The sequence below is a fragment of the Acartia tonsa genome, chromosome 13 (genome assembly GCF_053477335.1).
Source record: "Acartia tonsa isolate MP-2025a chromosome 13, ASM5347733v1, whole genome shotgun sequence".
Classification (NCBI taxonomy): Eukaryota; Metazoa; Arthropoda; class Copepoda; order Calanoida; family Acartiidae; genus Acartia; species Acartia tonsa.
This window is the reverse complement of record NC_137272.1, coordinates 35655352-35680140: the sequence shown is the minus strand read 5'-3', so window position 1 is coordinate 35680140 and position 24789 is coordinate 35655352. Positions and strand designations below refer to the sequence as shown.

The 24789-nt window shown below is 35.0% G+C and overlaps 2 protein-coding genes across 8 annotated transcripts in view; both read left to right on the top strand.

Moving 5' to 3' along the window:
• The window catches only part of LOC145304150 (uncharacterized), a 125121-nt gene that overhangs the window by 36437 nt on the left and 63895 nt on the right, over nucleotides 1-24789 (top strand). The gene's annotated exons all lie outside the window — the stretch shown is intronic.
• On the top strand, nucleotides 2424-3918 carry LOC145304354 (uncharacterized). Its single transcript, XM_080146222.1, has 2 exons — nucleotides 2424-3155; nucleotides 3832-3918. Exons 1-2 carry the CDS (start codon nucleotides 2424-2426, stop codon nucleotides 3916-3918), a joined length of 819 nt encoding a protein of 272 aa, XP_080002348.1.

The following is a 24789-nucleotide window of genomic DNA, read 5'->3' as shown; positions in this document are numbered from 1 at the left end:
CCCAATCTTTCCACCAGTCAAAACTATCCAAAGAAACTGTCTACATCTTATCTTCAAATAGCATGCTGTTTTTAATTACAGAAAAATTAACTTTTGTTTTCACTTTCATTAACAAAAAAAATGAGTCAATCATAGATGTTCAACGTTGTTTAACAACCTAAAGTTATAAATCCTTGATTTCACCCGCCTCAAACTTTTAAAAATTAAAAATAGATTGGCCCCCTTAAAGAAAAGCTTGGACGTCCTTGGAGGGAATGTACTTTTTCTTCCATCTTATCTTACATAAATGAATTAAATAATAATACTAAAATTATTTTGTTAATTCGTTTAAAAGCATCGCCTCATAGAAATAGTTATTCCTTGTTTCACCAAATAAAAACAAAATAAAACTTTTACATAAAGAATATTTTTACAGTTATCCTATACTATAATTTAAAGTAGTAAGGTTCTTTAGAAATAAAGTTAAAGATAACTTTAAGCTATTTTTCTGTCCCCCTACAGCCTAAGAGCGAAGAAAATAGTATATTTTGAAGTATAAAGGTTTTTTTCTGAAGCTAATGATCTAAAAATTGATTGTACTTTTCAGTGAAGCTTTATAATTGTCTTGGTGTGGTTTCATGCTATTTTTCTTACCTTTATCACTCTCCCCTAGTGATTAGGGCGAAACAACTAGCTTATGATATTTAAATTTTACTAATTCAAGCAATATTATTTTTTCTTTATTCAATTTTTAACTATAGTGCTATTAACACTGTTTTAATAATAATCTCTTTATTTCAGGTAATTCAATTCTCCCCCAAACAGCGATTAACCTATCCCTACCATGTTTCATTTGAAATGTGTAAAATATTTTTAAAAGATGGTTAAGTGCATTTGATTAACATGTTTAACATGACGTTTTCTTATTAGGTTTAATTCCTCTAACTTAGGGAAAAGTGAATGTGATTCTGACAAACAATTCTAAGTGAAAATTTTCCCTCAACCACTTTCCCTTTTTTTGTTCCCCCTTATTACCCACTTCCCTTTCAGTTACACCAAAATACAAGTTTTACTCCAACTTTACTCCAACAAAATATTTAATTTTCGGCAATTTCAAATGTAATTAATTAACTGAACAGCAGCCCCTGATCTAACCAAAGTTTGTACCACTAAAAGTCCTTACCCAGAGATGAGAAGTGGGTGATGGATACACCTTTCTACACACCCTTAGTACCCCCCATGAAAGGGTTTCATCCCCCTGAAAAACCCCTATCAAACAAATGGTAATGAGTTACAATTGCTTTGGACCAAGGAATTCCCCCACACTCTAAATAATAGTGTTGCACACCTGACCTAGCAGCAGTAAAAAAACAAGGGATGAAATCTACCACTATGTCTTTTTAAAAGCGAAGCTTTTCTATAATTAGGGTCGGTCCGTCCGTCCGTCCGTACGTCCGTCCGTCCGTACGTCCGTCACGGATAGCTTTTTTCGTTAATTTAGACATGTTAGAAATGTCCTATCGATTTCAAATTTTGCATGGTGATTCCTTTAGTAGTTAGGTACGATTTAGAAAGCGTAGCAACTCTATAATCATTACCAAAATGTCCGTACGTCCATTTTAAACATGTTGATTTTTTTACTTTTTTAAATAGCTTTTTTCGTTAATTTAAGCATGTTAGAATTGTCCTATTGATTTCAAATTTTGCATAGTGATTCCTGTAATAGTTAGGTACGAGTTAGAAAGCGTAGCAACTCTATAATCATTACCAGAATGTCCGTACGTCCATTTAAAACATGTTGATTTTTTTACATTTTAAACAACAAATTTGTATGTGACCTAATTATCCGATTGGTCTGATTTTTGGTATACTGATTCCTGGGACAACAAAGTACAATATTATAAGCGAAGCAACTCTATAATCAAGTCCTAAAATGTAAGTATGTCCATAATCATTATCCTGTATCAAGCAGTTTTTCAACAAATTTATTTACAATTTTGCTTTGACTCTTATACATTCGCATTCTGATTATTCAGTTCTGACATTATACAAGTGTTAATGTCCGTTTGTCCTACCGTTTCAGAGCTTCGCTTTTATGGATGTTGTCATCCTTGTGTGATGTATAGTCCCTTTCTTCCTGATTTAAGAGCAATGCATGTATTATATAGTTTAGCTTTTAGTTCTTGTGTCAACGGTTTCGGAGCAAGACATTGCTCTGCAACACGACACGAACATAAAAGTGAACAGTTGTCTTAATATTAATGTTATTATTGTATGTTAACCTTGTATTGAATTAATACACTTTATAAGAATATTTAGCTGTTTGTTCTTGCTATTACTATACGTCATTTTGGCGCAGTAGTGTAGTACGAATCTACGGCTCAGATTTTCTTTTCATTGTATTATTTCTTTGCTTTAGTTTTGTTCAGGAATTTTTGGACGCCATGAAAGTGGACATTGATTATTACAAGAAGTTGTCCCCGGCGGAGAAGGAGGAGTATATGCTCCAATTGTTGGCCTCGCTGCAGGGTGATATTCATTCCAATGGGGATATGCTGGTTAATCTTACTGGAAGAATGGCGCCGCTGGAGGCGAAAGTTCAGGAATTTACGGATAATGTTGATACTAATGTTGCTGCGGTTACTGGACTGGCTACTCGGTTAGACGATTTGGAAGATCGTCTTAATAAGGTGGTGGAGCCTAGTGTTGATAATGATATCAAGACTGAAAATGTGACTGTTGTGAATGAGTTTATGACTGGCCAGCAGCGAATTCTTGAAAAGATTGCCCAGCAGAATAGTTTGAATGACCAGCAGAATGGTTCGAATACCCAGCAGAATGGGTCGAATAACCAGCAGAATACTCAGCAGAATGGGTCGAATAACCAGCAGAATGGTTTAAATAACTCTATGCCGTGGCAGAGGACGGCTGGTGGATCTGGAGGATTTGGAGGATCAGAAGAGAAGCCTAAGTTGTTTGCTGGTGGTTCTCGGCCTATTTTTGGTGGTATGCAGGGAAATGAAGATAAGATCATAAAACTTTGGGAATTGTCTAGAGTGGATGCTGTGGATAATATCTATAATGGAGTTCTCATGTGGTGGCCAGCCCTTTCTGAGGTTGATGCGGAGGATTTTAATACGCTCAATTTTTTTGAAGCTGGACTGAGTGATTCGCAGGTTAGTTGGTGTAAATCTCTTGTTTATGTACCAGATAGATCTCTGTATGTTTCGCAGGGGGAGGAGAATGTGCATAGGTACAATGAAACGTGTGCTAAACTTGATGATCAGTTCAGGAAAAATGCGCCTGAATTTGCAGTTGACGATGATGTGATTTTCTTTGATGATTATTTGGAGAGATTTTGGATGACTACTAGACGTTATCATATGACTAATCATCAAGTGTGTAAGGAAATTTTGTTTGATAAATGTGTGGGTGTAAGAACCGCTTGTGGTTATACACTAAAACCTGCTGATATGGAGAATAGACAATTAGCATTAAAGGGGTACTTGTGTAAGATGCGGGAGACATTTTTACCACCCGACATGAAAAATGTGTGTAAAGATGCGTATTTGAGTGTTAAGCAACATGAGAATGATAAGATTGATGCATTTTTTGATAAGATACTATCTTTCTGGAAACGTGCGTATCCGAAACCAACTGATGATATGTTTATGGATTTCTATTCTCAAGTGTGTAATGTGGTTTTATCTCCACTTTTGGCTAATCAGATGCGTCAATTTGCATTGGATTTGGAGCGTGACGGACAAGTGCGAATGATAACGAAGTTTCGGACAGAGTTAATAGTTAAAGCACAATTGATTGTTAAAGGGCTACAATTTAATCAAATTTCAGGGTCAATGGCTAGAGGATGTACAACAAACCAGATGGCTTTGGCTAAGACGATGGTTGGTGGCGTTGGTTCCAAGTCAAATCCTATAACTATTGATCAGGTTAGTGATGAAGATAATTTGTCATATGAAATAAATCAATGTGAAATTGATTTAGCTGATGAATTTGGTGGACCAGCTGAACTTATTCCTTTAATTGGCGCAATTCAAGGTGGTTTTATTTGTTATTATTGCAACAGAAAGGGTCACATGATGAGGGATTGTTTTGATATTAGAGATAAAAAGTTGCCTAATCCTAAAGGAAAATACTTTTTGCGGTGGGGAAACAAGCCTTTTGTTCCTTATAAGACGGGGCAAAAGAGTTTTAAAAAGAATGAAAATAGTTTGGACAAAAAGAAATTGGTTGGTGAAATTGAAGGAGAGGTGAAAGAAGGGGAGGATACGAAGGAAGTGGCGCATGTCGATGGTTTAGGGGCAAGCGATTATGAAGACGATCTTGTAGCGGAAGTCGAGGCATGGAATAATGCTATTATAGATGACATTTTATGGTTTTAATGTTTTGAATGTATTATAATCATAAAACCTTATTCCATTTTCTACTTGTTACGCGGCATTGTTTTGATTTATGCGCATTGTAAATAAACAACAACAAAACAAAATTAATGATAAAGAGTGAACGAAGCAACTCTAATTTTGTGATAATTTATTTTGATGGTTTATTTTGAATTATGAAAAGATAACATATTGTTTATAAGCCTATATGAAATTATGAGATTATGTTATAATGGAAATCAAAATAATTAATTTAGTTTTTGATTATGTTTTGTTGAAATTAGGAAAATTCATTTTTGTTTCAGACTGTTGTGGTGTCTAACAGAGATAAGAATAATAAAAAGTGAAAATGAAAAATGAATTAGGAATACAATTTTGTAAAATTGCTATTGAAAAATATTAAATTGAATTTTAAATTGAATTAAATTTGATAAAAATGTGAAATTAGATATTTGAAAAGTATTAAATTTTGATGAAATGTGGAAAATTGTTTTAAAAGATGAGTCAGTTATTGTGATTTAAAGTATTCGATTTTAAAACAATTATATTGCGATTTAGTGATGTTGATTCAGCAAAATTTTTAATGAAGTTTAGAATTTCATGAAGCAAAATTGTTATAATGCATTAGATATAATCGTGGAGAAGTCTCTTTCTATGAAGGAAGGGAGGGGCTGTCTCTCGGAGCTGGTATGCACAAATATGGTGGAGCTGTCTCTTTTGTTGGGAGAGAAAGGGGGAGTGACCATATTTGCAAAGAAATTTGCACTATCTCTCAGAGCTGGTATGCGCAACATGGGGCGGTGTATAGAGGTAGCTGCAATGATTATCGGGTGTGGAGCGCGCCATGCGCAGAAAGTTGAGCTGCGCAGAGAAGCAAAGCTGCGCAAGAAAGTGCTCTCAGGTATTGAGATATATAGTTAGTTGAATTTCGACTTTTAAACCTTTTATACATCTCAGTTTAATCTGACAATAATAGTTTTGTTAGGTAATATTTTATTGAATTTCAAAGAATTGAACTTATGGTATTTGGAAAGATTAATTTGCTTGGTGATTGATAATGTTTGATCATGTCATATTTCTTAATACAACTTCTTTTATTGTGTTACAAGTTATTGGTTCAGTGAAACATTTATTTATGGCATCTAAAATAATTGTATTTATTTTAGATTGGCTGAGAAGAGTGTTTGTGGTGATTGGGAGATACTGTTATCATTATTTATTTGATGGTGAGTTGTTATGGTTTCATGTTGTTACCATTTGATTACCATTATATATATATATTGCTGTTCGAAAAATAGTCTTGTAAATTTGTTATATATATATTAATATCGATACTAATTCTTATGTACAGTGATTTTCCATCAATTGGCATCTAAAAGTTAGTAATATTTTAGATTGGTCGGAGAGAAGTTTACTGATTGTGGATTAACAAATAGTTTGGGGAGTTTCTGTTGGCCGGAGAATTTCTGTTGTTGATTGTGGATTAAGAGATATTTTTGGACGTTTCTGTTGGTGGATGAAATATTGTCGGTGAGTGAATTGTTTTATTTAGTTCTTTTGTTATTTGTTGTAGACAGATAGATAGTTATTTGATAGACAATTGGATAGTTACAACCTCATAACTGTTGGTGTTAGTTAGATAGCTGTTTTATAAGTTTCATGAAGATTCTGAGATGGCGGCTGGAGCGGCTGAAGTCTATGTTCCAACAAAGATGGCATGGAAATCCTGACCTTAATTGATAGCGGCAATGCAAGAGGCTGCCTGATATCTCAAGTGTTGGCTAGAAAGCTTGATTGTGTGATTGAAGAAACGGATTCGAAAGCAACAGGCGTGCAGGGTTCCAGCATCAAGATTGATGGTGTTGTTCGGAATGTTGAATTTCAGATTGGAGGTCACAGTTTTCAAGAAGATTGCTTTGTTATTTCCGGCATGACTGTACCTATGAACCTAGGCAGTTATTGGCTGAACAAAAATAACGTGAAGACGATATTTGCCAAAGACGGCAACAGGATTGAGATGCATGGAATCAGTGTGAATTTAGTAGCTAAACGGAAAATTGTAGTGAAGAATTTGGTTCATACAGTTTTGGAGAAAATGGAGAAAGCAAGAACTAAGAAACCTGAGATTAATGTAGCTGAGTTACAAGACCAAAAATGGATTTGTTCATTGAAAAATCGAATAGAAATTCCTGCATTGAGTACAGTGGTGGTAGAAGTTTCAACTAAGGGAAATATGCCTGAAGGATAGTTGTGTTATATAGCTCCTAGACAAGGTTACTGTAGCCGAAACAACTTGTTGATAAACGAAGGAATTACTGAGGTGGGAAAGAACGGTAAAATTATGACTAAAATCACGAATTTTGAAACTGTTACGAAATCTGTTCCTGCTGGTACTTTGGTTGGAAATTTGTTTTTGGCGGAGAAGATAGCAATGCTGCAAGAGAACAGAGTTAAAGAAGATGTGTCAACAACATTAAAGAAGATTCGTTTTATTAAAGATAAATTGAAGTTGGATAAAGTTCCGTTTTTAAAGGATAATGTTTCTTTGAAAGGAAGGATAGTTGGTTTGTTTTTAAAGAATTTCAAGGCGTTATCGATTGATCCTACGGATATTGGTTCCTGGAGCTCAACCTTTCAAGAATAGGATGATTAGACTCAATCCTCATCATGCAGAGAAACTAAAAGAACAGATTGATTTATGGTTGGAAACAGATGTGATAGAGGAATGTAATTCACCGTTTAATTCTGGAATTTTTGCTGTTAAGAAGAAGGTTGGAAATACTAACGAGGTGAAAGTCCGTTTTGTCCTGGACTACCGTTCATTAAATGAGATAACTGAGAAGATCTGTTACCCTTTGCCTAACATTGGTGAGCTATTTGACAAACTTGGAGGAAAGAAGATTTTTACGTCTATTGACCTAACTTCAGCGTATAATTCAATGCATTTGAAGGAATCTGTCAGGAAATATACAGCATTTTGTTCTAATGGACGGCAATATTGCTTCAAGAGGCTTCCGTTTGGATTGACCAATGCTCCAAGTGCATTTGTAAAGTTGATGGATAGAGTAATGGATTTGAGTCCTGAATTAAGGGCATTTTGCCTAGTTTATTTGGACGATGTTCTTGTATATAGTATGAATGTGGAGGAACATCTGGAACATTTGAATATTCTACTACGAACATTCTGTGAAGCAGGCCTCAAGATTAATCTTGGAAAATGTACATTGTTTGCAGAGGAAGTGAAATTTCTGGGCCATATTATAAATGCAGAAGGCATATTTATGGACCAAGCATATATTGAAAAGATTAAGAATTGGCCAGTACCTGAAACAGGTAAAGATATTCAAAGATTTACTGGTTTCATAAATTATTATGGTTCATATTTCAAGAATTTTTCTGATATTACGGCACCATTGAACAAATTCAGAAACAGTAGTAAAATAGAATGGGATGAAAAAAGTATGGAAGCTTTTACAAAGACTAGAGAATTGTTCTGTGAAGAAATAAGTAAATCGTTCCCGGATTGGAGAATGGAGGCTGAACCATTTGTGTTGGATACAGATTGGTCATCTACAGCTATGTCTGCGGTGTTAAGTCAAAAACAAAATGGACAAGAGAAGATGATATCGTGTTGGTCACGTGTTTGTTCAACTCATGAAGCCAATTATGCAGCACATAAAGGAGAATTATGTGCATTAGTAAATGCTGTTGAAAGATTTGAATGTTATTTGAGACACAAGAAGTTTATCGTGAGAACTGATTCAGCTGCACTGAAACATCTATCTACTTGGAGGCAGAACGGATATTTTGTTGGTCTCACCATAAGGTGGATAAATTTTTTATCCACCTTCAGTTATGAGGTTGTACATAGGCAGGGCAAGATGCATACTAATGTTGATATATTGTCACGTACTGCATTAAAGGATAGTAAAGATAGGATATCTAAATTATCGACAGACGAACAAGGAGAGTTAATATTGGATACTGTATATCAATTGGAAGATCCTAAATTATGTCTTATTGCAGGAATTGGAGCAGAGACGGCCAGTCAAATATCATCCAGATTGAAGGCGAGAGAATTTAGTCGTAGCCTGGAGAAGGATCCTGTTTTAGTTGAGGTGAGGAAATTTATTGTAAATAATGTCAAACCTACGTCTAGAGAATTGTCTCAAATGCCTTATCGTGGTAAACAAATATTAAGATTTTTTGAACATCTGAGTTATAAGGATGGTTTAATTATCCTGACTTCACCTATGCGGCTCCAGAAAGAATTTCAATTTATTGAACGGGTAGTGGTACCTATTGGAATGTACAATAAAGTTTTCTTGTTAGCTCATGCAGATGTTACAGCGGGGCATAGGGGTTATTTGGAAACTTTGAGCAGGATTAATCGTCACTTCATTTTTCCCTATGTGTCTAAATATGTAGCGGCGGCAGTTGCAAATTGTGTCATTTGTTTGAATAGACGTAAAAAACCTAAACATAATCATAATATAGAATTTTCTCCTTTGGCTGGGGAAGCTATGGCAGAGTTGGCTATAGATGCTTTAGGTCCTTTGAATGAGTGTGAATATAATGGAGTCATTTGTAAGCACATTTTAATAGTAGTTGACAGTTGTACTAGATATGTGTGGTTGTTTGCTATTGAGGATGTTAAAGCTGAAACAATTATTGAATGTTTGAAGTTTAATTTATTTTCTGTTTGGGGACTATGCGAGCGAATTAGGACTGACAATGCACAAAGCTTCAAATCAAAAGTTTTTAGGGAAGTTTGTTTAAGGTTGGGAATTGAACAAATTTTTATCCCTCCAAGATCAGCAAATTCGAATTACAGTGAAAGATACAACCAATCGGTGTATTCGTTTCTTAAGACTGATTTACGTTTTCAAGATGGAGATTGGGCTTATAAACTTAAAGCTACACAATTTTGTATGAACACTTCTTTCAATCGGAGGTTAGGATGTTCCCCGTATTTTAAGATGTTCCTAAGAAACCCTAAGCTTCCACTTGACTCATTTGATCCGTTAACACGCTCGAAAATTAAACATATGAATTTTTCAGAGTTATTGGAGTGCCTTGACAAGAATTGGAGGACTGGACAAGAAAGAACTGAGAAGTATTTACAGGTAGAAAATACAGAAAGGATAGGTCGGCCGATAGCTATAAATTCCTATTGTTATATTTTTTATGACGTCACAACGATTGGTGTAGCTCGTAAACTCTGCTCGTTATGGGTGGGTCCGTGTTTAGTGACAAAAGCAATTTCTGATAGTTTATTCGAGGTTCAACCCCTAGAAAAGTGTAGATTGAAAGATAAAGGGGTGAGAATTGTACCAAGAGATAAAATATATGTTATTGAGAGTACTTTAGACTTGACTCCAGATGAAAAGATTGACTTAGTGATTACAGATGAATGTTTCTCTGTGGATAATACCTTGAAAGTAAACTATGACTTTCCCAATACTTTGAGAAATTTAACTTGTTCAGGCGTTTCTGAAGAGGAGAATAGTTGTGGCGCTAGTCCAGAGGTGGTTGGAAGGCGGAAGGATGGACAGGTAACACCAGATTTTTTGGAGAAATCTTTTTTGGGTGTTGGGTTGTCACAGCAAAGGTCAAATGTATCTCAGGATAATGAAAATTTAGATGATTTAGTTGAGGATCTTAGTGATACTTTGGAAAGTACTCATATTTCTGATAGTGTAGATTCAAATGATATGACTGACAAAACTAAATTAGACTCTACATATTCTACTATTAGTAAGGATAGTGTTTTTCATGGAGATTATGCCTCTGATAATAGCTTAGTAGACAACAGTTTGGGTGTAGAGGATGTTAACATGGAATCTGCTAGAGAGTTAGAGTCTCGGATGAGTATTTTAGAGGACACTTTTCCAAAACTGCAAAGTAAAATTGTAAACTTGGAACAACGAAGGGGAAGTGTTAAACGAGGTAGAGATGTTGAGGAGGATGAATTAGATAGATCGTTAGATAATGCAAAATTGCAAAAAATGTCTGAGACTATTCCTGTTAAAGGTCGTCCTAAAGGTTCTACAAATGAAGTGCAATTACAAAAATTAGAAGAGGATAGACAAAACAGAGAAAAAGACAGATTAGAACGTTATTCAGTAGCAGATGTAGTAACTAGGAACCTCGCAAAATTGATTAAAAAATAATATTTGTAATAATTTGTATAATATTTGCAGGAGAAGAGATTACCACGAAAACCGTAGGGAGCGTGATGACAAGAGAGGAAGCGGCAGTGGTGATAGACATGACCGGAATAGACGAGATGGAGATCGTGGTATGCGCAAGAGGTCACCGGACGCTTGTAGTTCAAAGAGTGGACATGCTGGACCAGTACCTGTGAAGAAATCCAAGGATGATAGAGGAGTCAGGTACTTGGATATTTTGTTATTTGTTGTTGTGATGCAGGTTTATTGTTTGATTGTTGTTGGTGGTATGTATACGTCACAGGATCCACGGTTAGCAGCTTATGATTGTTCTCAAATAAGTAATGTTGAACTTAGATCAGCTGCCTGTTTGCATGATAGGATGGAACCGGTTAGATCTGTGGAATTATTGGGGTTAGCAGAAACCGATTTTATATTGTCAGAAGCCATTAGTTGTGAGGTTAGACTAAAATTGGAGCGCTGGTTTTGCGGTACCGCGAGTCATGTGCACGTATTAGACGTGCCACATGAAAAACAGGTAGAGTTGAGTATGGACGAATGTAGAAGGGTTTTTCATTCTGGCAAGTATCAGCATGATGGTATTAGTTTTAAAGTAAATATAGACTTGCCAACTGTTCACAGTTTCACAGTTAATGGAACATTGTCACCTTTCTGGGATGTTGGTGGTGAAAATATTCAATGCAAGACACTGGGAATATACGCGCACAATATGTGGTTCAATTTAGGTTTTGCTGTTGGGACTTTGCATATTTTAGTGAAAAATACACCCGTTTTGATCAAGGGAAATGTTGTTATGGATTATGATAAAAAGACGATTGTGGCGAATTTTGAAGATAATCATTTGTGGGCAACATCAACTTCTCCATATTTTCCGTATGTAGTACGAAAACCGGCCAGTAATTTTAAGGTAGTTTTTCAAGATACATTCAATTTAACTACTTGGAATGAACAACTTTTTGTTTCTAACTTGGAAAGGAATATTTTAGTTAAAATTATGGGAACAGAGAAACTTACTTTGCAGCATCTGGATTTCAACATTTTTGTAACAGAATTGGAGGGTATCAAGTTTTTAGAGGAACCGAAGGCGGCTGTTAGAAGTTATTTTGGGGATTTGTTAAAACAGGAAGCTAGATTTGATTTGAATGCTATGTTTTTGGCTAGTAGAGAAAGGAATGAGAGGATGATGGAACTTTTTAGTATTTCTAGATGTGCTCAAACAGAAGTTAGGTCAAATGTACAGATGCATCATGGGTTCAGAATTATATACCTGGGAGAAATTGCTAAGTATGAAAAGTGTACAGCGGTTGAAATTCCAGTAAAGTTAGGTGTGGATTATGGATGTGCAGTAGGACACTTGATGGTGGATTATAAAGGTGAAACAGTTGGAATACAAGAATATAGTAGAATGATTGTAGCAGTAGAGGATATAAAATTGTTAAATTGTTCGCAAGGTCCGGTATTTTTGAAGTTGACAGCTAATTTGTTCCTTGGGAATCAGGGGCAGGGACTCGAACTTCTGCATATTGCCAATGAAAAATCAGAACACGTGGGACAAAAGATTTTTCTGAACGACGAAAAGGTGTTTATTGCTGACTTTAATAAGACTATTAAATATCAGGGATTAGAGGATTTTGAGGATTTTAATGGACAAGCTTCTAAATTGGATTTTGTTGATCATAAGTTGTCATTTTTCGAACAGGTTACAGGTCCTTGGTTTGGTTTAGAACATTTGTTCAAAGATATATTACCATTGTTTGCCAAGTTTGTTTTGATTGTGTTAATGTTGTTGTTAGGTATAATTCCTATGTTGGCATTGTTGTATTGTTGTTGTTCATGGTGTCATAAAAAAAGATTTACTGAGGAAGAATTTAATGCTAGATCTTAAATTTCTTATGCTGAAATTTAATTATATTGTATTTTTGCAGGTTGGTTACGGCGGCAACAATGAATCAAAAGTTATTGAGCAATGAAGAAGATGGCCGCCACAAACAATCTGTCAATGAAGGAAATCAAGTCAAACCTGGTCTACCAGTATCTGCATTGGTCAGCAACTCTGCATCCCGGCTGGTGTTGGTAATGTCGCGCGTTGAGCTGCCCACGTTGAGTGTGGGCAGGGCGACAAGGAACATATTTTTGAGCAGTGAGGACATGCCACTGGCAGATTTAGCTCGTCTTATTGATAATGAACCAAGGTTTAAGTTGAATTTGATAAACATGTTATCGGTGCAGTTGGAGATGGGGAGATGCATCCACTCCATAGACTGGCCTGTGGACAGGATCCCTATCTTTACCAGCCAGAATTCAAGACACCTCAACCTGATGGCGGCTGGTGAGCATTCTAAAGCTATAAATAGAAAGTTGTCATGGAACGAGACAACTAGTTTGAATAAGTTGAGTGCGACCATATTTCTCTCTAAGCTTGTTTGCGAAAATTTACCAAGTTTGGTGTTGCTTGCTAAGATTGAATACCTGGATGGAGATGAGAGAAAAAGCTGTCAAACGTTGGGCGAATTGTTACCCATAATCAAACATATGGGGGAACTTGAGGATTGGCATCAACTTTCAAAAATTGACGTCATACCTGCAGATGGTAAAATGAGCCTTCAGACGGTGTTGAGAACGGTGGGTAATAGCGTTGATCCGAGGTTGAAGACGCAGGTTGTGTCAGCTATCCGGCTCCTGGCACATTGGAAAGATGTCGTGAATAAAGTAAGCTTTATTCTGAAGCAAATGCCATCCACAACTTTGTTAGAGTTACAGAAAGATTGGCTTGATGGAAAGTCTGAACAGGATTTGAGTGCTAAAGTGTTTATTGACTCCATTCAGGTGAATGAATACATGAACTTAACAGTCTACATTCCACGCATTGTAAACATGAATTCGGTGAGTTTAATCACCAGTGGAGAGATGCCTGCTGAGATACGTTATGTTAGATTGGATGGTCAAAGAGAAATAATTGATAACCTGGTGAGTGCCACATATGCAGGTAGTCTGTTGAATGATAAAGTAGACGCAAGAGTTTTGACCTGGGAAATGCAGATGCGCTGCAAGCGTCTCCGTCCGACTCTAGCCAAGCAGATATTGTTATGTGATTCAAATACCACTTTAGAGAATGTAGTGAAGGAAATCAGATTGGAGTTGGATGGAAACGTTTATACAAGTTTGTTGACAACCAATATTGAGTGGAAGTTTAATCCTGAACACAAAGTAAATGAGTGGTTCGAAGGTGATTTCAAATTGGTTACTCGGTTTGGGGATCCTGTTTGTGTTCAGATGGATCAGCCCTTAAATCCGAACATTCCTGTTTGTCTGGATCTTGAATTGTCAAATCAGCAATGGCGTGTTGATGAACAAGTGAGGGAGGAAATGAGGATGGAACACACGCCTGGAATATTGATGATGCTTGATAAATTTGGAGAGGAGGTTAGTCGTAAGCATCAAAAGATTTTGGATAATCAGGAGGAGGTTGATAACGTTGCAACCTCGATTTCGGTTGCGGTTACTAGTGGATTTGAAAGATGTCTTCATATGCTTGGTGATACTGAGGCAAGGATGTCTCAAGACGGCTTGTGTGATGAGACCGCAAAACTTGGAGTGAATGATGATGAAGCTATCATGCCCATGGATATTGAAGAATCTGGCAAGAAGAGCAGAACATCTGGAAAAAGAAAGTAATAATTATAGTTATGTGTATTAATTCATATTTTATTTTATGTATTTAATATTTGTTGAGGCAGTAGTAGTCTCAAAAAAAGTTTAAAATTCATGTTTCATATTAATGCTCTATAATACCATGCTTAAATCTGATGGTTATATGTTAACCAATGTTATTTTTATATCATGTATTTATGATAACTATGTAATTAATGCATTAGGTGTTAATCAATGCATTTTTCAATGATTATATGTTAATCAATGTTTTTTTCTTAAAAAAATATTAAAAAGAAAAAAAAACACATAAAGAAAAAAGGAAAATAAAAAAAAAACACAAAAAGAGTTCTAAGGAACCAAAATAAATAAAAAAAAAATGTGTATATGAAGTGTTTAAAGATCTGGAATAAAAATATATAAAAAACAAAAAAAAATATGGCAGGTGTCATACCAGATCAACTATTATCTATTTAATAAGCGTTCAACGCTACTTATAATATCTATGATAATTAACATGTAAAAACCTATTGTTATATTTAATCTGAAATATTACAGTTTGAAATCCAGGTTCATGTTAAAGCCAGGGAGAAATGTGATGTATAGTCCCTTTCTTCCTGATTTAAGAGCAATGCATGTATTATATAGTTTAGCTTTTAGTTCTTGTGTCAACGGTTTCGGAGCAAGACATTGCTCTGCAACACGACACGAACATAAAAGTGAACAGTTGTCTTAATATTAATGTTATTATTGTATGTTAACCTTGTATTGAATTAATACACTTTATAAGAATATTTAGCTGTTTGTTCTTGCTATTACTATACGTCACTTGTTTAATTCCATTGACTGAATAGATCTACTAACCCTAGATGCCCAATGAGACACAATAATTATTCAACTAAAAAAACGATTCTTTTGTTTATGTATAATCATATATGATTTAACCCAATAATACTATAACTTCACTTTCGTACTGAAAAGGAGGCTTGGGCCGGATATAAGGTTTAGCCGGATATCCGGCCGGATACCGGATATTGAAACTGTCCGAATACTGGATATCCGGCCGGATACTGGATATTGAAGCTATCCGAATACCGGATATCCGGGTGATCTATAATGCCGGATGTCCGGTTATTCGGCCGGGTATTCGATATTTTGCCATCATTTTGACATTATAAATCATCGGATATCGAGTATCCGTTATCCGGCCCAACCCTACTAAAACGTGTATTCTTTCTAACCTTTAACGTGGTTGGATTGTTCATACACTGTTTTCTTATTGGTCCAATTAAGAGATTGAGGATCAAGACTTCTATATTAATTATTAGCCTACAAATACAAGGTTATTTGACCTACTCACTTAGGTCAGGTCATACTTTTGAGTGACCATCCATTTTTTTCTCATTGAAGATGACATTTTTTGTAAAAAAAATATAACTGTGTATTCACTATACAAAGATGACAACAACCGTGAGAAGCGAAGCATAAAGATTGTAAATATGTTTTAATGTCACCAACGGACGAACTAAACAAGAATGATTTGCACATTATTGAGAGAAATCTTCACAAGAATCCTCCCCCCCTCCCTCTCTCATTCCTGACCATAAAAAATGACCTTTAATTAAAAAAATCCTACAGGGGTGAAGCTACAAGTATACATTCTGCGACAGAATAACTTCCACATTCTGCTTAAAAATCCTAAAAATGTCTTCAATTTTTTTTCAATGAACCGATTCACATACTGACAGAAAAAGTATAGAATTTAAAAATAGATTTAGTAGCCTATCTTACATAGCAGCTTATTAAATATTTTTTCCTCGTTATAAATTATGTTTGCCGTACAAAATGAGTACAACAGACAGTTATCATTCATCAGTCTTTTCTCAGTGTTCGCATAGAATAAATCTATATATTTAAAGATCTACATGTATACAGACTAATGAGCATGTTTTAATAGCAAGTCGTAGAAAAGCTTCGCTACTAAAAAGCAACAAATTCTTAATCTAGATAAGCTGGTACAATGTCACCAAATTATTTTCTCGTATTCATTCGAATCCGGTGGATAGGATCCGGTTCTCATCCATACGAAAAAACTATGTCTAGCATCGTATTATATCCAGTTTTCTACGAATATAGAAATGTACAATCATAAGATTAAAACCACTTTTTTTAGCCCGTGACTTCGGCATCTCGGGGCTAAAAAAACTAGTTTTAATCTTATAATATCCGCGGAAAGCCGTTTATAATACGATGCGAGAAATAACTATTCTTTTGGGTCATATGGTAATGGATATAGAATACGTGGATATTGTGATAGATTCTCACATTCCCTGTTAAAATGTTTCTCATAGCTGGCTAATATAAAGATACCCCCTTCCACAGTGAGCCCAGGAATCCAATTTTGTGGAAAAAATTAATAACTTCCTTATTTTTCAACCAAATCAAACAATTTTTTTTTAATTAAAAGGTTTTTATAGTACCTTTTACAGAATTAACAAGATTATCCCTTCCTCCCTCTCTAGATGATTGGGGGGTCAAAATATCACCCCCAAAAATTGGTTTTTGGTTGATTTTGACCCAGGCCACTTTGAATGGCCATCACGGCCAGGGAAGTGATGGGAAAAAAATTGTGCAAAATAGCAAAGATGGGCAATGGCCCAGTGTGTCAGGTGACATGTGTCCCAGGCCTGTCAGCCAAGCAGTCTGGCTGCACTGGCATGCCAAAAATCCTCAAAAACTTTTGACAATTTTTGCGACCTTTAACTGCGGCTGTCGGTCAAACGGCCGGTCAGACCACCTCTGGCCGCACACCCGCCAATCCGGCTTGGAATGACCTACAAAAAAGTGGTAATACACGTGGCTGCGCCACAAACACACGCCGCCATGTGTGCAAAAAACACAACAAAAAATTGTCATTTTTTTGGTGTGCTAACTTTGCCGCCAATTAAAGGACGGAAGGCGGCCGGCAATTATCTCTGACTTCTTCTGAGTGCAGTAAGAGCCGGCCATTGTGGTTCTAAAGATACCTTTAGATTTCTGGTAGCCCCTCCAGGAGGCCCTCAGGGTCCAATACACAAGGGCATAGTAAAATTTTATTTTGAGGTGCTCTAACTTTTCCACCACTGGTGGGAAAATTTTATGCCATGATTTTTCGGAAAGGCATTTTGCCAGATTTTTACCCTGTAAAAGGATTTTTCTCTATAATGAAATCCGGCAACAAATTATATAAGGATTATACACTAAAAATAGCTTAAAACGTCCTTTACAAAAATATCTATAGAGGTTAAGCAACTAAGTGAAAGTTGATAAGACCAATGGGATCCTCTTATATATTGCCTAATTAATGCTAGAACTTCATCCTAAAAATTTTCACCTCGTTGCTAAAAAGATCAAGGTATTTGAAACAGAGCTTAAAAAAATATTCAACGTGCTTTTTTTTGCATTTTCACCAACTTTCTTTAATATGGATTCAAGAGGTTTTTTTTATACAAAACTATTTAGTTTCTTGTTATCCAGCGTTAGATAATTGGACAACCTTTCTAAAATGTTATTACATTACATCCTAAGTTAATATTTGATTAAATGGCAAGTAAAACAAAAAAAGATTTAAAAATATTTTTTTTGGGAGATTTTTGTATCTAAATTTCGTGAATTCCAGGGTAACAACTTCAGAAGGCCATAAAAACTTTAATTTTTTAAATTTTTCATTAATTTAAAATGGCAAATCTCCTCTAATATGATGAATTTTAACATGGACTTTTAAAATAATTGATTTTCGATTTTGGCATAAATAATTTTTTCCACAAAGTTGGATTCCTGGGCTCACTGTGCCTTCCTCCTTATAACTTTACCCCATCCCATTTCCTTACCAAGGAGGAACGTATTGGCCAATATATATATATTAGCAACCTAAATTGACAACAAAAATTCCCCTGTCACAATATCCACATATTCTATATCCATTCATATTTGTAGGTATTTGTATTTGAGATTCTTCCTTATTGTACTAAAAGCCATAAAACTTTTCCATTTTTTTTAATGGTAAAGGACAATACTGTCCACAACAATCGTAGTTTATGTTTATATAATCGAACACACAACAAAAAGGACAGAAACACCAAGTCTTTATTTTAAAACTAAATTTGTGAAAATAAGGGAGGTGTAGTTTTTCATTTTTTGTTTGTTGCTTTAAGTCAGGCTGGGTTGCATTGGGTACCGATAGCCCATAAGATTTAACCCGCCCGCTCCCCCCCCCCCCCCCCCCGAATTAGTCATAGGAAAAAACAATAACCCCTCTTTATTCTTAATCTTTTTAAATAAGGGGATGGGGTTTCTGTGCTCGACAAGAACTTTAAGGGAAAGCACCACCAATATTCTACACAAAATAAACAGATAGGTACACAATTTACAACTTATATTATACTGACAGACAGACAGACAGACACACACACACTTCTACAAAATTTCCAATCAATCATTAAAACAAAAGAAAGTAAATTTTCATGTCACGTTTCTATTCTGTAAACAGAAAGAAACATTTATTCGGAAAATTAATCCTAAAAGTAAGTAAGTAGTCAGATTTCTTGTCTCTAGCTAAAGATTTTGTAAAATACCCAAGGAAGCTTCACATAGGTTCTGGGATGGTTTTAAGCTATTTCAGTTTTAGATTTAAGTCTCAAGTAGTTTTAGGCTTTTTTAGAATTCAGAATACACTGTAGAGGTGCTGAATGAAAAAAGAAGACGAAGAAAGTCCCTCAAAAAATCAGCATAAAAAAACGAGGTATTATCCATCTTTTTTTTAAAGGGTTTTCTTTTCCACTCCTCCTCTCCTCATCCCTCATTTTATGACGCCATTGAGGGACTTTCTTCGTCCTCTGAAAAAGCAGAAAGTTGTCAATTTAAAAAAAGATAAGATGTGCATGTGTAATGAAGTGATTGTCATCAATGAAACCCCTTTATTGAATGACAGAAAAGCTAATTAATATTTTTACCCATTAACATATCCCTGTCCTCTGTGTTTGCATGTGTGTATTAATTTTCATGAAACTTGGTGGTTTAATTTTACGGTCTGAGGTGCCGTTTGTCTATTTGTAATTTCATATGTTTTACAGTGAAGCTTCTCTAGAATTTTGTTTGCCAGGAAATTGTGAAGTTTCAATTGTCATCTGTAGATTGAAATAAGTAAGAAAAAGAAAAGGGTTCAGAAAATAGTTAAAAACTTTCTCAATGCCCAAGTTTAAAAATATAAATAGCCTAAAACCATGAAGCTTCCCTGAAATGGAGAAATCGATTGATTCAGTAGCTAGCGAAATATGAACCGAGAAACAAAAACCTGTCTACTTTATATAATATCCATAGACACAGTGTTTCGCCCTTTTAGGGCTCATCAGTATGGCTCGATTCATCAGAGTTAATTTTGCACGTGTGGGGCTTAAACTGGGAACCCTTAGATTACCAGGCCAACACCCTACCCATTGCGCCATTACCCCATGACTAGTAAGGAATGAAATTTCGACCAGACAGCTCAACCAACTTATGAGGATAATAATGTCCTAATAATGATGCATAAAATACTACTTACTTTAACTAAACTATAATCGAATTGAAATGTTCAAAGAATTAATTAATTGTATCTACGCTATCTTTGGATACATTTTTCATGTGTTATAGCTCATGCAATTCATGTTTTATTAACCCTAAGACAATGACAAAAATACTAATAGTACTATATTAGAACTAAAATCAGTGTGTTATTATTTATTTATTTGAATATAGCTCAAATAAAACGTAAATATTATCATAATTATATGCGGCTACAGTCGGGGAAGTCGGCCACAGTTTTATGAATACATTTTCTAATTTGTTGGCTTAAAACCTTGGATCTACTGCAGTTCAAGGTATAATTTTGCTGGTAAGTAATATTTCCAAAAATCTATGAATTTTAAAGGTTGCTAGCTGCCAAACGGCTGAACGTACAGATCATACTCGCACACCATTTTAAGCGGCATAATAAGGCCTACAAATAATCTGGAATAGCCAAGATCCAATTATGCACAGGGAAAGCTTCACTGAAGAAAAAACGCGTAAAATAGGTCTTTTTCGCGCATTTCTCTGCATTGCGAGATAATTATACATTATTGATTTATGGCTATTCCAGATTATTTGTAGGCCTTCTTATGCCGCTTTAAACAGTGTGCGGGCATGATCTGTACGTTCAGCCGTTTGGCAGCTAACAGCCTTTAAAATTCATAGATTTTTGGAAATATTACTTACCAGCAAAATTATACCTTGAACTGCAGTAGATCCAAAACCTTAAATCAAATCTTGATTGGTTAGTATAAACTAGCAGTTTCAAATTATTATAATCTTTGTTTATCATCTTTGAGTATCTACATCAATTTATCCCTAGGAAAACTAGCTCTTTTTAAACTTGGTATTACGTCAGCAATAACTTCTTTTCTTTGTTACCATACCAGCGGCTGCGCCCCTAGCATCTAGGTACTTTTTAGTGTAAGAAGAAGGCAGAAAAATAGCCAAAACCATCTAGGGGCTCAAATATAAAAAATGAAATAGCATAAAACAATCCCAGGACCTATGTGAAGCTTCCCTGAATAGGAGAATTCAGTACGTTATTTTTTGAAATCTTCAGACAAAAAAACCTTACATAAACTTTTGAGATTGCAATTACATGGTTTTGTACAGGGATTACTGCGCGGGCACAGAAATCCCCACACCCCTAAAGCACACATTTACTTCTTTGAAAAGCTCAATTTAAAATTGTTTCCCTAAAAAATTAATGAATTTATGTTTTGATCGTAAATGTCTGAAAGGCTTAGTCAGACATAAAGTTGATTTTTAGGGATATAGGGATAAATTCATGTAAAAAAAATCTGTATTCTGAAAAAAAAGACATAGAAAAAACGAAAAAAAATTGGTTGGTCATTTTATTTCTAGAGCCCATTTCTCTTGGGATGGTGGTGGTACCCTCCCCTAAAATAATTATAAAACTTCCTATTGTCCTATGGAAAGCTATATTGTAAAGGAGAACCATATCGGTTAAGTGGTTAGTTAGATCCTTCGGTACACTTAGAGAGACAGAAAGACATCCTGTTACTTTTTTATAAAAGAATTACTCCCTGTCAATATTTAAGGTGGGTATTTACATAGGTCATTTTTATAAAGGTTAAAAATTTACTAGTTTTGTCAAAGTAAAAAATATTTAAATTTGATTAAAAGTGGATTTAACAAAATATTTCATTTTAACCCCAGGGTTTTTTTTAGGGGGTGGGAAGGGGTTATAACGAATCTCCCCCCCCAAAAAAAAAAAAAATTAAATTACCATTTCTAATCGGATTTTTACCCTTTCCTCCGGCCTGTTAAAAGCTTGGACGTCCTTGTCTTAAACTGTTAGTTTTCAAGATTTGAAGTATAGCCATATTTCAATAGGAAATAAAGGCGCGAAAGGATTTGGGAGGGAGGTTGAAAAATCTGGGAAGGGTTTTCATATAAATTCTAGAGGTTTAGCAATTAATTTTTTTTTACACTATAAAATTTTGTTTTTTGAACAATAAACAAAATTTTTGTAGTTGTCATAGATAAAATATTAATTGAAGTCTTTAATGAAATAATGTTTTGTTGATAATATGACATCCATGGCCTATTTTATTTAAATAGATATCAGCCATTAACACTTTAGTTTTAGCTATATTGTCGCCAAACAAAATGTCGATAGACAGCTAACAGTTTCGTATGCACACCTAAGTCAGTCATGTGTGTTAGCGTGTGCGTGTGTGTGTGAGTGTTTGTGTGTGTGCGTGTGTGTTGAGTTATGAGTGAGGAATATGGGAGTTGGTCAAAATGCTCAAGGTTACCGCTGCGGGTTTCATGATCATATTTAATAAAGTTTACACAACAGTTCTTACCTGTCCTAGTCCAATAATATACTGTAACAGCTATGTTAATAGACATACCATAAACCACAATAAAGCCAATCAAAGCTTAAGATAAGGTGCACTGTACAGGGATAGGCCAATAAACGATAAACTGGTCCTCTCCCCCCCCCTTAAAGTTTATGTGTTAATTACACTAGTCCCTCAAGTTTTATAATAAAGTTTTGTTTTTGATTCGCTTAACAACTTTTGAACTATCATTGAATTTTGTTTGGTTGGTTCATTAAGTTGTGTGTTCAAACGATTCAATCATTAATTGTAATTTTGTATCATTATTGGGGTTGTGCATAATTTTTTCGGCAATTGTCATATCACTTTACAACAGTGATTATTATGAAACCTAATTTGTATAAATTTGAATATGCTAGAAAAATCGGGTATAGTCCCTTTCGTAACATCGCACCTTATGGGGCGATTCTTCGTATTTTTCACAGTAGCTTTTCTCCTATTTCTAGCCCCTGCGGGGGGCTCTAACCCTGCGGGGCCAATTACCTAACCCTGTGGGGCATTCACCTAACCCAATATAACCTAACCTAACCTAAAATAACCTATAAAAAGCCATTTTAAAAATACGACGAATCGCCCCTTATGGGACGATGTTATGAAAGGGACTATTCCCTAAAAATATGTCTCGCATGAAACTCTGCAATAAGAAGTAATTTAAATAAAAAATTTAAAACTAATAAGTATAAAAGATCAAATAGGCTAAAAATATAGCCTAAAACTATCTAAGGACTTAAATTTAATATTATCACAATACCATCCCGAGAGCTACCTACCGCTTGTCTAAAATAGAGAACTCTATCGGGTCAATGATTTGCAAGATCTTATAAGGACCGACAAAATATACGTGAGAAGCATAGTTGCAATTAAACAATGACAGATAATTGACAAAATATTTCGGAATTATATTATATTATTGTTTTCCAAAGATTTTAGAGATTTGTACTTCCATTCGTTGATTGGGTTAAACAAAAAAGCAATATCAAAGATGATTAAAGTCCCTAAACAGATTATGACGTCATACGATAAAATAACCAATGAGGGGCCAGTATAGATTTTATTATTGGTCAGTTACAGTGTATACTGGCCTCTCATTGGCTATTCCATCGTATGACGTCATAATTTGTTGAGGGACATTAATCGTCATTAGCAATATCCCAAATTTTCAACAAACAAGGATGACAACATCCATAAAAGCGAAGCACTGAAACGGTAGGTCAAACGGACATTAACACTTGTATAGTATCTGAACTAGAAAATCGGAACATAAATGTATAAATGTCGAATCAAAATTGTAAGTAAATTTGTTGAAAAACTGCTTAAAAACAGGATAATGCTTATGGACATACTTACATTTTGGACTTGATTATAGAGTTGCTTCGCTTATAATATTGTTCTTTGTTGTCCCAGGAATCAATATACCAAAAATCAGATCAAACGGATAAATAGAACACTTGAAAATTTGTTGTTAAAAAAGTAAAAAAATCAACATGTTTAAAATGGACGTACGGACATTCTGGTAATGATTATAGAGTTGCTACGCTTTCTAAATCGTACCCAACTACTACAGGAATCATCATGCAAAGTTTGAAATCGATAGAACAATTCTAACATGCCTAAATTAACGAATAAAAGCTATCTATCTCGGACGGACGGACGTACGGACGGACGGACGGACGGACGGACGGACCGACCCTAATTATAGAAAAGCTTCGCTTTTAATAATTTTAAACTATGGGAAATGTAATTTTGTCCAATATAATTGTAAGCTTATATCAATAACAATTTATCTTCCTTTGTCGTATCCCTGACCATTTTTGTGATGGCGGAAAAAAGAAGCTAAAATAGATTATTTTGAGTTGGCATATCCCTATCCTCGGCATTTCCTGTAAATATTTTTGACTGGTTCAGTCAGTCAGTCAAACAGAAAAGTTTTATAAAAATTTTTTTTTAATATGTACTATTTTAAGTGGCCTCGATTTTGCTGAAAATTTTAATGAAAGTTAAGTTTTCTTTGTTTGGATAAGGGGGGCGGGGGAGGTTATTGTAACACCCCTCTAAAAATTATTGATCAGTTTGTTGGTAAGCTTTTCTTGGTATGCTTTTAAGCTATATATTTCATTGACTGATCACCCTTGTCACCAAGGACGTCCAAGCTTTATTTTAGAAAGATAAAATAAAGGGTTTAAATTGTTTGAGGGGGTTAATCTAAAGTATTTTGAGGTGGGTAAAATGAGGGGTTTTGAATTTTGAATGGAGTAAAAATAAATTAAACTTATATTTGTCACTTCTCTACTCCCCAGAAAAAAAATAAAAATTTTCCACCGAATTTTAGTGACCCTAGAGGCTGGTGACGAAGTAACACATGGTCACTGGTCAGACCTATGTATATTATTTGCCCATTAGATTACTATCATATGCATTTTAGAAGATTTTTGTCATGTCCCTCTGGTATTTTAAAAATATTTTCATCATGCTCATTTTGACAGTACTTTTTAGGATTACGTATTGAGGAAGCTATCAACTAGAGTTCTATGTATGTGTTTTAAAGAAAATGTTGGTGCCTTTAACTTTTAAACCAGTTAAAATTAAGACATGGCAATATCTAAAATTTATCTC

Coding starts and splice junctions, on each gene's coding strand:
- LOC145304354 (XM_080146222.1), top strand. CDS start 2,424: ATGAAAGTGGACATTGATTATTACAAGAAGTTGTCCCCGGCGGAGAAG. Junction 3,156..3,831: donor CTGGACTGAGTGATTCGCAG/GTTAGTTGGTGT, acceptor ATCAAATTTCAG/GGTCAATGGCTAGAGGATGT.